Source organism: Apium graveolens, chromosome 7, assembly GCF_009905375.1.
Source record: "Apium graveolens cultivar Ventura chromosome 7, ASM990537v1, whole genome shotgun sequence".
NCBI classification, from domain to species: domain Eukaryota; kingdom Viridiplantae; phylum Streptophyta; class Magnoliopsida; order Apiales; family Apiaceae; genus Apium; species Apium graveolens.
In genome coordinates, this window is record NC_133653.1 from 121,005,118 (window position 1) to 121,020,407 (window position 15,290).

Consider the following 15,290-nt stretch of genomic DNA (forward strand, 5'->3'; position numbering starts at 1 on the left):
ATTATAACCAGAATCTAGCCATCAAATATAAACGAATACTATCATCGCCAATATCATTTGCATAATTAACAAAATTTTTAAAAAAAACACCGAATTTAATGTAATATCACCGATTTTTTAATTTAAAATCATAAAACATACATGCCCAATCACCAAATAAAAAGGTTGTTTATATTTCAAAAAAAGATAATTTGCGTACATAAGTAATGTTTGGATTGCATCGATGATACAATTACTTCCAACATCAGTTTTACTTTTTTCTCTCGTTTTCACTTAATGATATTGTATTTTCCTATTTGATTTCATTGTTCTCTAGTTTCTGTGATTAATGCGGATCATCAGATCTTGAGAAGGTATCAAAGAAGAATTAAAAAAAGTGAACAAAAGCAGCGTGAGAGCATTTACTGGATGAGATTACGATTCGATGGAGAAAAAAATGGATATGAAGTATGTTGAGATTTCAAAGAGGAAGAAAATGAATAAACGATGTAGAGAGATTTGTAGTAGGAGGGGGATTGTATGTGTAGTGAGATGAGTGGATGACGATTAAAGATAGATGTGTGTGTATATGCATCCTTCATCCCCATTGTTAAAGATGAATATGTACATGTGAAACGGAAATGGAAAAGTCCGTAGCGATGATGATAGATTCGAGAGATATAAGTTTTAAAATATAAAAACAAATTATGTGCTGAGATTCACCGTATATTCAAAAAAATAAAGTGGCTGAAATTTAGTCTCAGCTCTTAAATTAAATTGGGTTCACATTTTGAGCATTTGGCGTGTGCTCGGAAAACGAGTCTCAACGCTCGGCTTCAATGGTACTAAAAAGCGCTCCGCTTTGGGGACGTGGCGATTTTTTTGGATACTATTCGATTGGGACAAGAAAAGAAAGTAGAACCCTCCCATAGGTTTTTCATTCAATATTTCTTGGCCCACTATTGGCCAGACCACCTGGGCACTTGGCCCAATGTGAGTCGGATCACTTAGCCATGCTTCATAATTAGAAAAACGAGGGCCTTGTTTCCTGGCAATTGTGTATCGGTTAAACTTTATCTAATACATTGATTGAGGGACGTCATATCTATATTTAAGGGTCCAGATTCAAACAAATCTTTTTTTCCTTTTCGTGGATAAAGTTTTTCCTTTTCACTGAATATTAATATCCGAGAAAAGAAAAAACCTTATTCGCCTAAAATATGCGCGAAAATGATTTTTTTTTTCTAAATCTGGGCCCTTGAAATGTAAATCCGACGCCTTTGGAGTAGTGTGTTAGATAAAAATTATCTGAACATGACCCATATATATATATATGATGGGTCTAAATTGAAATATGTGACTAAATTTATTATGGTGGGCCCAAAACTGGGATGAGACAAGATCCTTGACTAGTAACTGAAAATTGGATACTATAATGGACCAAAATTGAAAATTGGATACCGATCCTACCGGTATAACTCGACACTATAATGGACCAAAAATGAGACGATATCTCTACAATGAAATGAAAATTGTATACCGGTGGTCACAACAGTGTGTTGGATAAAAATTATCTGAACATGGCCCATTTATATATATATGATGGGTCTAAATTGAAATATGTGACTAAATTTATTTATGGTGGGCCCAAAACTGGGATGAGACAAGATCCTTGACTAGTAACCGAAAATTGGATACTATAATGGACCAAAATTGAAAATTGGATACCGATCCTACCAGTATAACTCGACACTATAATGGACTAAAAATAGACAAAATCTATACAATGAAATGAAAATTTTATACTAGTGGCCAAAAACGAAATATCAAAATCTAATATTTTCTTTTTCGTTGCTGTTGATTCGTTACAGTGTTAGACAAGGTAAATTAACATTTTTACTGAAAAGAAGCATTCTTTGCATCAACTTGAACAAAGCAAAATAAGAAACTGCTACTTCACAGCCTCGTTTTTCAAATTCTTGCGTCCTTGATTTTGTCATATTCTTCTGACTTTCTCTCTACATGCATTTTACATCACTCCTATCCTCCCAAGTCCCAACTAAAAACATACATAAGATTGCAGTTAATATGTAAAATAGTTACAAAAAGTAATAATATCTGCAGATAAGTTGCTTTTATTTCTTTCCTTTAATGCATCATTTATTCCCATCTCTAATATATGTTACAAAAAATACTTTCTGGATACTATTTTATCAGATTTCCATTGTGCAGAATTTTAGATAGAAATTTTAGATCACATCTAATTATTCAAGATATACAAAGATATTCTTTTTATTTTTAAGTTATATGTGCGAGAGAGATTGTGAGGGAGAGAGAGAGAGATAGAGAGAGGGGGAGAGAGAGAGAGGGAGAGAGAGAGATGAATACAGACAAAGTGCTTTGGTAGAAAACTCGAGTCTCTACTAACTTTCTAGAGTAGATGGTTGGTGATAAGCATGCAGATATTGGATTTATTCATATATAGCAAATTTAAGATCAAGTCTGATGGTCATTGAATTTAATGCAGAAAACTTTGGTGGGGCTACAAATAGCGCAAGAGAATAGTGGCAAAACACAAGAGAAATACCAAGAGAAAAAACGCAGAGAGAAGTGAGAGAACTGAATGTGTAAGAAACATCAAATGTCTAAAGTTCTAGCAAAGGATTCCAAGAAAGCAATGGATTCCAAGACTAATTTTCAGCGATTGCTCTACGCTCTCACTCCTCGTGTCCGTACAAGATCAATCCCAAAGGTATAATTCTCTATCCATATAAAACCTCTCGTTTCTAGTTCCGTCCTGATGCTGTCACTGAATACAGGTGTACATCTGATGAAAATTTGATTATGTGCCTTGACTATAGTCACCTCCTTTTTATGTTGCTTGTATAAATGTCAATTTTTTGTATTATATCTCTTATATATGCTAGATTTTGTTTTGTGAGATTGATGCATTTGGGTATGAATATATATATAATGACATGACAGTTGATGTACAGTGTTTTAATTGATTTTATTGATTGGTTTTGTTGATGTGAATAGAGGGGCTCATTTCAATTAAAACACACCATATGTCATTATATACAAAATTTTGTACACCATTTTATATACGAAACATTTTCCATATATAATACATTGGTGTCTTGAAATTATATATTCTTATATGTTTTGAATGTTTGGATTTGTAACTTGTAACTTGTAACTGAATGTTGTATTTAAAGAACTGCCTTTTCTTGTTTTATTGGGAGGGATCATAACTATACAATATATTTTGAAACTGAAATTATTCTATTAAATTTATTTGTATGTGATTTGTTTACAAATATAAAAAACAAAAGAGAGTTTATTGTTGGTCATTTCTTAGTGTCTTGTAGCTAGGTGCAGGGACATGGCTTAATTATATGTATAAAATTATGAAAATGACCCTTTTTATGCTTTAAATTAAACATAATTTATCAAACTATATATATATATATATATATATATATATATATATTATAATAATGTTTTTAAGTTTTAATTGTATTCTATCAGTACTATTCTCAAATACTGTAATTATTTCTCCTATAAGATGTTGTAATTAAGTTTAAAAATAAAGTTACGGTGATAATTTTTGAAGCGGAGCGTGAGAATCTGTGCGCATTGCGTTGTGGCTTTATATATTATTCATGAGGCACGATATATACACACGCAATGCGTAACTTTTATACATTATTCATGATGCACGATAAATGTTATCGTATGTATAGTAGGATAAAAAGTCTGCGCTTTGCGCAATTTTATTACGTGTCTTGCACGGATGCTAGGCATGTAATACCCATAACAGTTCTCTCAAAACTTTTAAACTTTGGTCCATCTTTGTTGATCATATAGTGCTATTGTGCACTTTTTTTCTGCAGCACTTTATTCTATATTTCAGAACCTAATTTCTTTTCTTTTTGATGCGGCCACAGAAGTATGTTGAAGGGTGGAATAAATTTTGGAATCCAGTCTGCAAGCCAATTACCCGATACTACAATTTGGGAGATCTATGGCATTCTTTCGAGAAATGGAGTGCATGTGGTGTTGGAACAAAGGTTTTTGAAAATCCTCATGACAGTGAAGAGGTGGATCACTATTTTGTTCCGAAATTATCTGCAATTCAAATTTATACTATCAAATCACTTGAAAAGCTAAGGTATTCTGAAACTTGCTTCTCATATCAATAATATCTCGTATAACATTTGAATCGCAACTAAATATCGAGGCTGTCCTGTTTAGAATTCAGAAAATCAAAGAAGGTAATGACATTGCTCAAGTAGAGGCTGAGCATTGGAGTGAAGGAAGCGATGGTGAGAAGACGTCCGGATCTGCAAGCAATAATTCCAGCAGTGCTTGGGAAATCACAGCTGACGACTATAACCTTGAGAACGATGATACACCGCCATTCAAGAGGAACTTCCAGAATCTTTATTTTGAGTTACAAGACTGGAGCACTCCATACTATAGGCCTCCTCTGTTTGAGAAAGTAATTTACAGTTCGCATTTTATATGATTTTTAATTTCATTCCTTTTGCTGTGATATCGTTTAGCTGTGAGAACGCTTGAACAATTTTCTTGTTTCTTTTATTTAGATTGTCGACTTGGCTGCAAAACATCCAGGGCTTATGACACTGAAAAGCACGGATCTGACTCCCGCTAGCTGGCTTGCTATATCCTGGTGTGCTGTTGTTCATCATTATTTAGTTATTGTTTTTCTTTGAGTGGAAATTCTTGATGCTTTTGTTTGTTGTTCACAATCTCTTCCCCGAGGCCATATCTCTCAGCTTTTAACAATGTTTACTTATAAAAGCTTTCTAATTGTATATGGAACGTTACCAGATGGCTGTTTTGTTCATCTCTAATCAGGTACCCAATATATATGATTCCGGCACAGGAAATAAAGGATGACATGATGTCACCCTTTCTTACATTTCACACTTTGTCTTCGTTTTTTCAAGGTTAACCACTATCTCCTTCTGAACTATATTTGTGTTATTGTAATGTGTTCTTCATTATTCATAGGATAAATGACCTTTTGACCCATAAAATATATATCGTTATACCCATTAGCACCAAATATTTGAACTCGTACCTATTAACCCCCAATGTATGAGATTTCATATCCTTTAGCCTTTTTCACCGTTATCCTTCAAGTTGTACCGCTATGGTGAAAAGGTATATTTTTATGGAAAATGGATATGGTGAAAACTCGGAGAAGGTAAAAATACATTTCCTACATATTTATTATATCTATTAGCCCTTAGTATATTATGTTGTACTTTTTAACCCCAGGTATAAAAAATATACCTTTTAACCCTCGCGGTATAAGAAATGTACCTTTTAACCCTCAAGGACAACTCGGAGAAGGTAAAATATCTTTTTTGCCCCTTCAATTTATACCGGTAATGCTAAAAAGAGCTAAAGGGTATAACACTGTATACCTTGGGGTTAAAAGGTACGAGTTCAAACATTTGGGGCTGATGGGTATAACGCTACATACTTTAAGGGTCAAAGGGTCATTAAATCTTATTTATAATTAAAACAAAACTTGACCAGAAACGATTGAAGTTAATTCACAAGAACAATGATGTTTCTCCAACATAATATCGTAGTTTGGTCATATATATTCTTGAACAACTAAACATATTTTTCATTGTAAGAATATGATCAGCAGGTAGTTTATTTCATTCCACCTCAAATAATATTATGAATCGTCTGTTATACAGATAGTGAAGATGTTGAGAATGGCTCTGGTACGGACAGCAAGATGATGTCTCTCCCTCCATTTGGGATTGCTTCTTATAAGCTCGAGGGAGATGTGTGGTTTTGTAATGAGGTCTCCGACGATTATGGAAAGTTCTCTGCTCTCAACAGTGCTGCTGGTTCATGGTTGAAGCAGGTTAATTTCACCCATAAAGATTTTGACTTTTTTAATACGAAGGCTGAGCATGTGTGCAAGGATGATAAATGCCCCTGTCGTCGCTATGGCAACCTCCATAGCATTGTCTAGTAAACAGTTTCAGTTTGATGGCTCAAAGTTGCTTTCAAAACTTTGGAAAGAGTTTTGTTGTGTTTTCTTAATTTTGATGTAATTGGTATGAGAAGTTCGGGAAACTTTACGAGGACTGTTAAGAAAATTTGATGTAATATGTTTTAAAACTTTGACTCCCCCCTCTCCTCCTGGATTTAATCATATGCAAGTAGTATCTTGTCTGATATGTCTGATATGTGCTTCGTTTTCATTTCACAGTTTTCTCGTCTACTTCCCTATTAGATTTCTCAGTTTTCTTTGAGTTACAATGTCTTAAAAGGATTTTTGCTAATTAATTACACACGCACACTCTACAAGTTAAACTCAGACCTCACGGGGATTGTTAAAAAGTTAATAATTATAATTTTATATTATTTCTTTCTTTTAGTTTCTCCTTTTCTGATTTGGTCAGAATTAGCACTCCTCTGTTAGTACTAGTTACATATGCAGCCGTTCCTGGAGATAACAGTAATGCCATCCCGGCATTGATATATAAGGGAAATCTGAATGGGTCTGTCATTTTGAAGTTATCATTTAAACTAATGTTCATATCGATTAATATCTAAATTTTGTGAAGTGTTTGAGGCAGATGTTTTCAATTTCGCTACTTTCTCTTGTAATATTTCTGACCGTACTATAGCAGGCTGAACCGAAACGACTCTTGGTAACTGCAAACTGCAGAAATCAGTAGCATCTCGTCTCTGCAATTTTATGCTAGTTTTCAGGGTGCTTTTGTGATCCTCCTATCTCATTCATGTTTTACTTTAGCCATATATTTGATATTAGCTTTTATAAGAAACACAACATATATATCATGAGATCTTCCAAATTTACAAAAATTCTCAGAAATTAGGGTTTATGAAAAGACCTAAATATCATAAAATCCTCAAACATATCAAGGTTTACAGAAAAAAAATTAGTTTACAAATAATCCAATTAGCTCATAAACATATGAATTGAACAAAACCTCAAAATTTTATAACTGTGAAGATACTCGAAGCTGTATGAAGAAAAGTTCAAAACCCATAATAAAAACATGAATACTCGAAACCATATGAAGAAATCAGTCAAGAAAAATTATTTATATCTATTAACATGTGGAGAAGAACATATTGTTAGCTCTAATCGGTTTCAAGATTTCCTCTTTGCTTTTCTTCAATATAATTGATTTCAAATCAATTGCAACACTTGCATTTAAAAAAAGTTACCCAATTCAGTTGCAGTATGTTTTGAATTATGAATGTACTAGATAGATTATGCATGGTGGAGTGAGAGATGATAACTTGATAATAAGAAATTTGTCATCAATCTCATAAATCTATTCTTTTTATTAAAAAACAAGAAACCATCCATTAATATGTTACTAACTTAAAACCGTGCGATGCACTGATGTACAATTATTTTTTAATATTATATAGTTTTTTAAACAAAATATTTTGAATTAAATTTTTTAAATTTGTTTATTAATTTTTTTTATTTCTACCCTTTTAAATGATATGACTCCATGATAGTTATATTAATACACGTATATGTTCATAGGATTTTAAAAATATTATAGCGATTTTATAGTTTTTTTAGAATAAAAATACAATGTTTCTATTATATTGGAACTTTAGTAGAATTATTTTTCAAAGAGTTTTTACTTAATCGATAAACTATAAGAGTTATTTGAAAAAGACAATAGTACTGATGAACGATATAATTTATTGATCATTTTATGTGTGTTTTAAAAATAACAATAATTATGTTTAGTTAAAAGTTAATTTTTGGTTCATATTAATAAGATACGAATTATGCTTAATCTGATATTAATTTGATTTATCCCGTATTAGTGGTTTCCTTTATTTTATTTTAACCTGAAGCCCATTACTACGACCAAATTCAACTAATTAAATTTAGTTTAATTTTATTTTTTATGTCTCGATCAATAATATAATTTTGTTTTAGTCCGAATAATTAACATATATGATTTTATTTTAGTTGGTTGAATTATATTTTAATTATATTGGATGATTAATATGTATTATTTTGTTTATCCTAGTTCAATAGTATAATTTTTTAGATGGATCAGTAGTATTTATTACTTTTTCTTAACCCGATGCACATTATATCAACTAAATTCAACTAATTATATTTAGTTTGCTTAAATTTATTTTAGTCCGAAATTTCATTTAGAATAATATATAACTAAATATGAATTAGAATTTATAATTGGTAGAAGAATTTGACTTTAATATCAATTAATTATAATATAAAGTTGGATATGAAATAGAATTTAAATTAATATAGGAAGTTGACTCCAATATCAATAAGAATTGGAATTGATCAATCGACTAACTGACCAATTAGATTTAGAATAATTGATTAAGGGTAATTAAGTAATTTCAGCAAGTACCTACCGACCAACTACCAAACTTTTAATATTTCGTCTATTATAATATAGTATAGATGTCTTATGTCATGTATATAGCAGCAGTATGACATTAAAATATTAAATAATAATAATAATAATAATAATAATAATGGTGATTAAGCTGATAATAAAAGAATATAAAAATATTTTCAGACCGGGGCTCCAAATTAGCAAATAAAAAATTATATAAAAATAGTGAAATTATACAAAATTCCCTTTTAATAAAAAGCAGAAACCTCCGTTGTGCCATGTAAAGTGGTATCTATCACTAAAATATTATTTAATTAAACTAATACAATAATAATTATATTGAGGTTATATAATATGAGTCTATTAACCAGAAACTTAAAATAAAAACTAAAAATATAACATTATTTACAAATTTACACTCCATTATTTAGAAAATAAAATTTTGGTAGGTAAGAATAGTAAGATTTTTTAATAGGAGTACTCCATAAACTAGGAGTCGAGAAAAAAAGATGGGAATGTAACATTATATACGAACTGGGGTATTAGTAAATAAAAACTTATCCAACAATGGTATAAAATATTATGCATATTACGGCATATTAATAAAATATCAAATTAATTATTGATAAAAATTAATTGTAAATAATAACAAATAACTTATTATGAGTTTTTAACTAAAATTTGAAGAAAAAAATGGGAATTTTATACTCCTATGTCCCTTTTTAATTACCACATGTAAAGAAAATAACATAATAAAAACATTATTATGTAAAAAATTTGTATGTGGGTAAAAAATGCGGTGTTGTCCGTCCCAAATTTATTTGCATGTCTGACATGCGTTTATATAGAACGGGTATTTAAGACGGATATATTCACGCACATGTATTTTGGGGAATCGGTCCAACAAAATAATCTATTTTGATCATTTTTTTTCTTTACATGTATGCCCCTAATTATTACTTATACGATTATCGGTGCATATATTAGTATGTTATTTTTATTAGAATATTAGTTGTAAAGTAAAATATTGAAATTAGCAATTATGGGTAAACATGAAGAATTATACTCAAAAATATATTGAAACAAGATTGAAAGAACCAAGGAAAAGAGACAATTTCTTTTTCTTTTTTTTTTACAAAAGTTACAATTAGAAATGGACTATATCTCAGCATATATGTATTTTGGGTAATTAGTCGCCAAAAATGAGCTTTGTTAGATTTATGCCCCTAAATGATGAGTTATGGGTTGTATATAGCGCTGAGTAAAAAATCGAACCGAAACGAAACTCAAAAAACCCGGATAAAATCAATCCGAATAAAACGATCCAAAATCGAAACCGAAAAATAAAAAACCGAACTAATTTAAATGGCTCGATTCCGATTATACGTTCCAACCGAATCGATAAAAACTGAACCAAACCGGTTATCAATATTAATAAGTAAATATTATATTTTACATATAAAATTTAAAATATTTTTTATGAATTTTGAAAATTTATTACTGTATTGTTATATTTTAGACTCCGTTGTTGGTTAATCTAATGCAAGGTTTGGTAAGTTTAAATTACAACTTGACCGGAACAACTTATTAATAAGGTTAAATATTGTAATATCTTATATTTATAAAAAATATATTTGAGATTTTTATAAGATCAAATCAATTGATAAATGCATTAATTATACTAATTTTACCGGTGGTATGTTCTTAAAAGTATTCGAAATTTGACATGAACTATCATAGGATTTGTTAAAACTACGAAAATATGCTAATTGATTAATTTTTTCACATTTCAGTTTTAAAAAAAAATAGTTTTATAATATTGTTCGATGATGGTGAATTTGTAAATAGTTAATCCCAAAGTACTATTTCATTTAATTCTTTTTTTAAAAAAACTACAACTATTTAATATAATTTTAAAATTTTATTTATGTAATTAGGAAAATGATAAGAAAGTTGATGATTTTTACAATTTTTTTGATGATTTCTTGTATAATTTTATTAAATATATATATGCATGCAAACATTTTTGAATGAAATTATAAATTTTGCATTATTGTTCAATTTAATATGGATTAAAATTAATCATTGGGAACATTATATTATTATAATTTTAAAGATAATATACAAGATTGCCATTTTTTTAAAATGATAATCCAATTATACCAACCCATTATGCTTCATCCAAATGTGTATTAACTCTTTAGGAAAATAGATCAAAAACCACTACAAGTAACAAAGGCTAAAAAGGACCGTTAAAATATGAATGCGGCTAAAAATGATAGAATACGGTCGTATTTAGAGTCAACCAGGTCAAAGTCGTGTTTCCTGCCTAGATAAACTCAAAAATGACGAAATCTGTCATATATAGTCTATGTCGTATTAGAACGGTTATATTTAGTAACAAATACAACAGTATTTACGAAATCGTAGAAGGGCGGGACAAAGCACACCCTTTTCCAGTTTTTTAAACTAAATTCGATTGATTTCAGTCGTAATGTATTAAAATTTGGTTGACCTAAATTCGACCGATGTTGGTCGTAATAAACCGGACGTACTTATACGGTCATTTTTAGCCGGTCGTATTTGATATGTCTTATTTAACTAAAATCGACAGCATGGTTAAAAAGGACTAGCTCTAAGATGAAGTATTTTTTCGATCATTTTTAGCCAAAAACATCCAAAAACGGTTGTAATTCTCTAAAAATGGCCAGTTTTTTTGCATTCGTTTTTAGCCAATATTGTTGTAGTGAACTGAACCAATCATTTAAGACCTGATTTATACTTCTTTCTTTGTGTCCCAACAATTGGCATAAGTATATTCAAAGATATATACCTATATTGTATGCATGCTTTGGGCATTTTTAGACTCCCTCGTCTTCTAAGTCTTTTGTATCTAGAGTTTATGAAAGAATATTAATGTTGATTTCATTCACCTTTATCATTCTTGATTTGAAAACATGCATTGTTATGACAACCCGGGTCAAATCCCGAGCCTTTTTCGAAAATCGGGTCAAGTCCCGGTTACGAGTTCGAAATAAGCCGAAGCATACTGTCCCGAGTACAGCCAACTTGGGTTACGACAAGCCTACCACAGGCCCCCAAAAGATCATGATTTGTTGGTGCACAAAGTAGTAGTACTTTACCTTATAAACTGAACAGAAGTCCAAAATTTCCTCGATGTGGGACTGGGGTGTTACAAACTCCCCCACTTAAACTCCTGACGTCCTCGTCAGGACAGCCCATAGGACCAAAATCGTGCCTCTCTAGCCATTATGGGATGATACCGGTTGGTTTTGTGTCCCCCACCTCCGGACCTCTTGCCATTGTGGGATAATACCATCAGCCTTCGTGTCCCCACCTCCGGTAACTTGACGCGTCAAGCTTTCGAGAGTCGGCTCTGATACCATATGTGATAACCTGGGTCAAATCCCGAGCCTTTTTCGAAAACTGGGTGAAGTCTCGATTACAAGTCCGAAATAAGCCGAAACATACTGTCCCGAGTGCAGCCAACTTGGGTTACGACAGGCCCACCACAGGCCCCCAAAAGATCATGATTTTTTGGTGTACATAGTAGTAGTACTTTGCCTTATAAACTGAATAGAAGTCCCAAATCTCCTCGATGTGGGACTGGGTGTTACAATTGTTGATTGTGTCAATGTTTGATTTAGCTCGTTGTCTAAAATCTGTGATAAATGTTTAATTAATCGCAAATTAGATCAAATTTAAAAAAAAAAATTCTCCTTTTCAAAATAAAGAAAAGAACAATTTACAAAGGAATAGGTCAATCTAACAGCAAAGCATGATTGGAAAAACCCCACCCCAACAAGCACTATTTTTTTCATGAAAATCTAAATTGGCTAAACAAGGAGCTACAACATTACTACTTTTGGGTTTTATAAAAAATCCTCAAAACCTGTTTGGCAACAAATTTTAAAATAATAGATAGTAAAGGATCTAAATCAGAACAGTATTTTGGAAACTTTTAAAGTGCCATTACTGTAACGAGACTATTCAAATCAATTGATAATCTTGTCCATCCTCTGTGCTTCGCTAAAATTGTTCCTTTTATATCAATGAGTTCTTTCTAACAACACATTATGCTCGAAAGAGAGAAAATTAGGGGAGGCGTTCAATACTTGCCCATTGTGGTGACGGGCAATCACACCAACTCCACCTATAATAGTTGCCCCACAAAAGCTAATGTCAAAATTAACGAGAAGGTACCTATAATATGATTCCTCCATTGAGAATTAACTACTGCTTTGTAAATCGAAAGAAGTGAGTAACACCATTCCACTAAAAATGATACACCGGAAACATCTTTCGAATAATCTAGTTATTCATGACGTGCCAAATCTATCAATATATAGTAATAAACAACTCAAATTCATCACATAGTAATATTTCAGAAACCCTAACTAAAAAATCCATAACATTAAACGTCAAATATTTTTTTACAAATGGCTTCTATTTTTAAAGCAGGTGCGGCGTTCGATTCTCGATCTAACATTGCCGAAGTGATTCCCATTCAGAAAATATTGTCTGTTCTTCTACCGCGAGAGGGGCGGATTGGGATTGTTTAAGCAATTCACATAACTATTGACCTCTTGCCAATTGATTCTGAGTAGCTTTTTCGAGATCAGAAGAAAATTGTGCAAAAGCTTCTAATTCTGCGAATTGCGCGAGTTCCAATTTTAATTTGCCAGCAACCGCCTTATTGGGTAGAATGCCTTCCACTGTGGGTTATCAACCTACCCTTACTACCGAAATGGGTACGTTACAAGAAAGAATTACTTTGACCAAAGAGGGGTCCATAACTTCTATTCAAGCAGATAATGTACCTGCAGACGATTTGACCGACCTTGCTCCTGCGACGACATTTGCACATTTGGATGCTACTACTGTACTATGAAGAGGATTAGCCGCCAAAGGTATCTATCCAGCAGTAGATCTTTTAGATTCAACGTCAACTATGCTCCAACCCCGGATTCTTGGTGAGGACCATTATGAAACTGCCCAAAAAGTTAAGCAAACTTTACAACGTTACAAAGAACTTATAGCTATTTTGGGGTTGGACGAATTATCCGAAGAAGATGCTTAATCGTAACAAGATGCATATTTTTATTATGTTGGTTTACAAAATCATTTTTTACAAAAAAAAAAAAATCAACTCCGATTTTTATAATATATATATAACATATATTTTTTGAGATTGTACTTATCTGTAATAACTTCTTCAAACATGCTTCTTCAGTATCTAAATTATATTTCTTTTGTGTTCAAAAGTTGTATTAATAATGAACTACTAATAGAAAATCTCTCCAATTAAAATAATTGAATAAAGTTGTAGAAATCATTTTGTGATGCTATTCTACTTCATCTTTTATTTTAATTTAATTTAACTTTCATCATCAAGTTTTACATATTTGACTTTATATATAAGTTGGGTGTTGATGATAAGGTCGAAATTTCTTCGGTTCATTTATTTAGGACCGGGATTGAGATATATAGATTCTCATTTTATTTTATTTGTGCCCGATAATAAATAGAATCGTCCAACTAAAATAAAATTAATATCATATTTTGTTAGTCCAACGGCTTATTTATATATTCAGAGCTACAAATAAAAAAGTAGATTGTATTAATTTTGCGTAGGTGACGGATAAAAGTTCTCTAAATACACGTAATTGTTAACATAATTTTAGCTAATCTAGTGATGGAGGTTATACGCGAGTAAGAACTTACGAGCAGTTGAATTCCGCTTTTTCTCTATTGGTTGTGGAACCGAACTTTACTTAAAAAATTTCTACTTGTAATAACTTTGTACATAATTATATATATATATATTGTTTTCAATTATATTTCTTATACTCTTGCTTAATATCTACACTTTTGATCCAACAATAGAAGATTTATTTTCTTTCAAGTTTGAACATGTTATTTTTGTACAAAATAAAAAAATGAGGAAAAAGTGCCTACAAATATTGTTTATATATATATATATGTTTATGTATATGTATATATATATATATACACATATATATAAGGGTTGTGATATGTGAGAAATAAATTAAAAATATTCGAACATTTATCATGAGACTAAGAAACTGAAAGCTACTATATGTTTGAAGGCGATATTAGGAGTTTTGGAAACATAACATTTTATGAATATCTACTCAAATTTTTAATTTAAATCTAATGATGGAGTTTCGATCTTGGAATTGGTGTTCATCCATTTGGTTTGGCATGTTGTGCATGACACTAAATTTTTGAAGCAATAATAGGATGTTTTGAAATATAATCTTTTAATCAATATCTCCTCAAATATTTAATTTAAAGTCTAACGATGAGTTTTGATCTTGAAAATTGTGTTTTTTGTTTGGTTTAGCCTTTTGTGCATGACACTAATAGTTTATGTAAGTTTCATTTGTAATTTATTTTCGCAATCCTCAATAGCAACTACTTCCCTCTGTTCTACGTTTTTCTTTTTAAACTTCACAACTAAATTCACTATTTTTCTTCTTTGCATCCAGCTATACATAAATTTTGGATTCTTTTGCATTGATATCATATTCCTTCGGCCCCACCAATAAATCAAATTAAATTACTTTTTTCTCATACTTAGCTTGTTCTTGTTTAATGTGCAAACAAATATGGTTTGTAGATAGTCAGTGAGAGGAAAAATACAAGTAATTAAACAACCTAATACCATACATTTCTCTCCTTCCTTGAAATACATTTATGAGCTTAGTATAAAGAGTGGTAGAGGCTAACACTAAGAGGGGTGTGGTTGAAGAGGTGCTATCACAACTTAGCTATATAATTAAAAACAAGCCTTATCGAAAGAAATTTTTACTGTACTTTTTTTTGTAAGAAAAA

General features: G+C 31.1%; 1 protein-coding gene across 2 annotated transcripts; it reads left to right on the forward strand.

Moving 5' to 3' along the window:
- The first annotated feature begins 2,285 nt into the window (after window positions 1-2,285).
- Window positions 2,286-6,172, forward strand: LOC141672784 (uncharacterized). Of its 2 annotated transcripts, XM_074479454.1 has the most exons (7): window positions 2,296-2,422; window positions 2,507-2,731; window positions 3,930-4,153; window positions 4,237-4,483; window positions 4,590-4,675; window positions 4,864-4,955; window positions 5,724-6,172. In XM_074479454.1, the coding sequence occupies exons 2-7, from the start codon at window positions 2,603-2,605 to the stop codon at window positions 6,005-6,007; spliced, it is 1,062 nt and encodes a 353-aa protein (XP_074335555.1). In that variant the 5' UTR covers window positions 2,296-2,422; window positions 2,507-2,602; the 3' UTR covers window positions 6,008-6,172. The 2 variants fall into 2 exon arrangements, with proteins under 2 accessions (XP_074335556.1, XP_074335555.1); XM_074479455.1 differs by having other exon boundaries at window positions 2,286-2,731; window positions 3,933-4,153.
- Window positions 6,173-15,290: the final 9,118 nt, after the last annotated feature.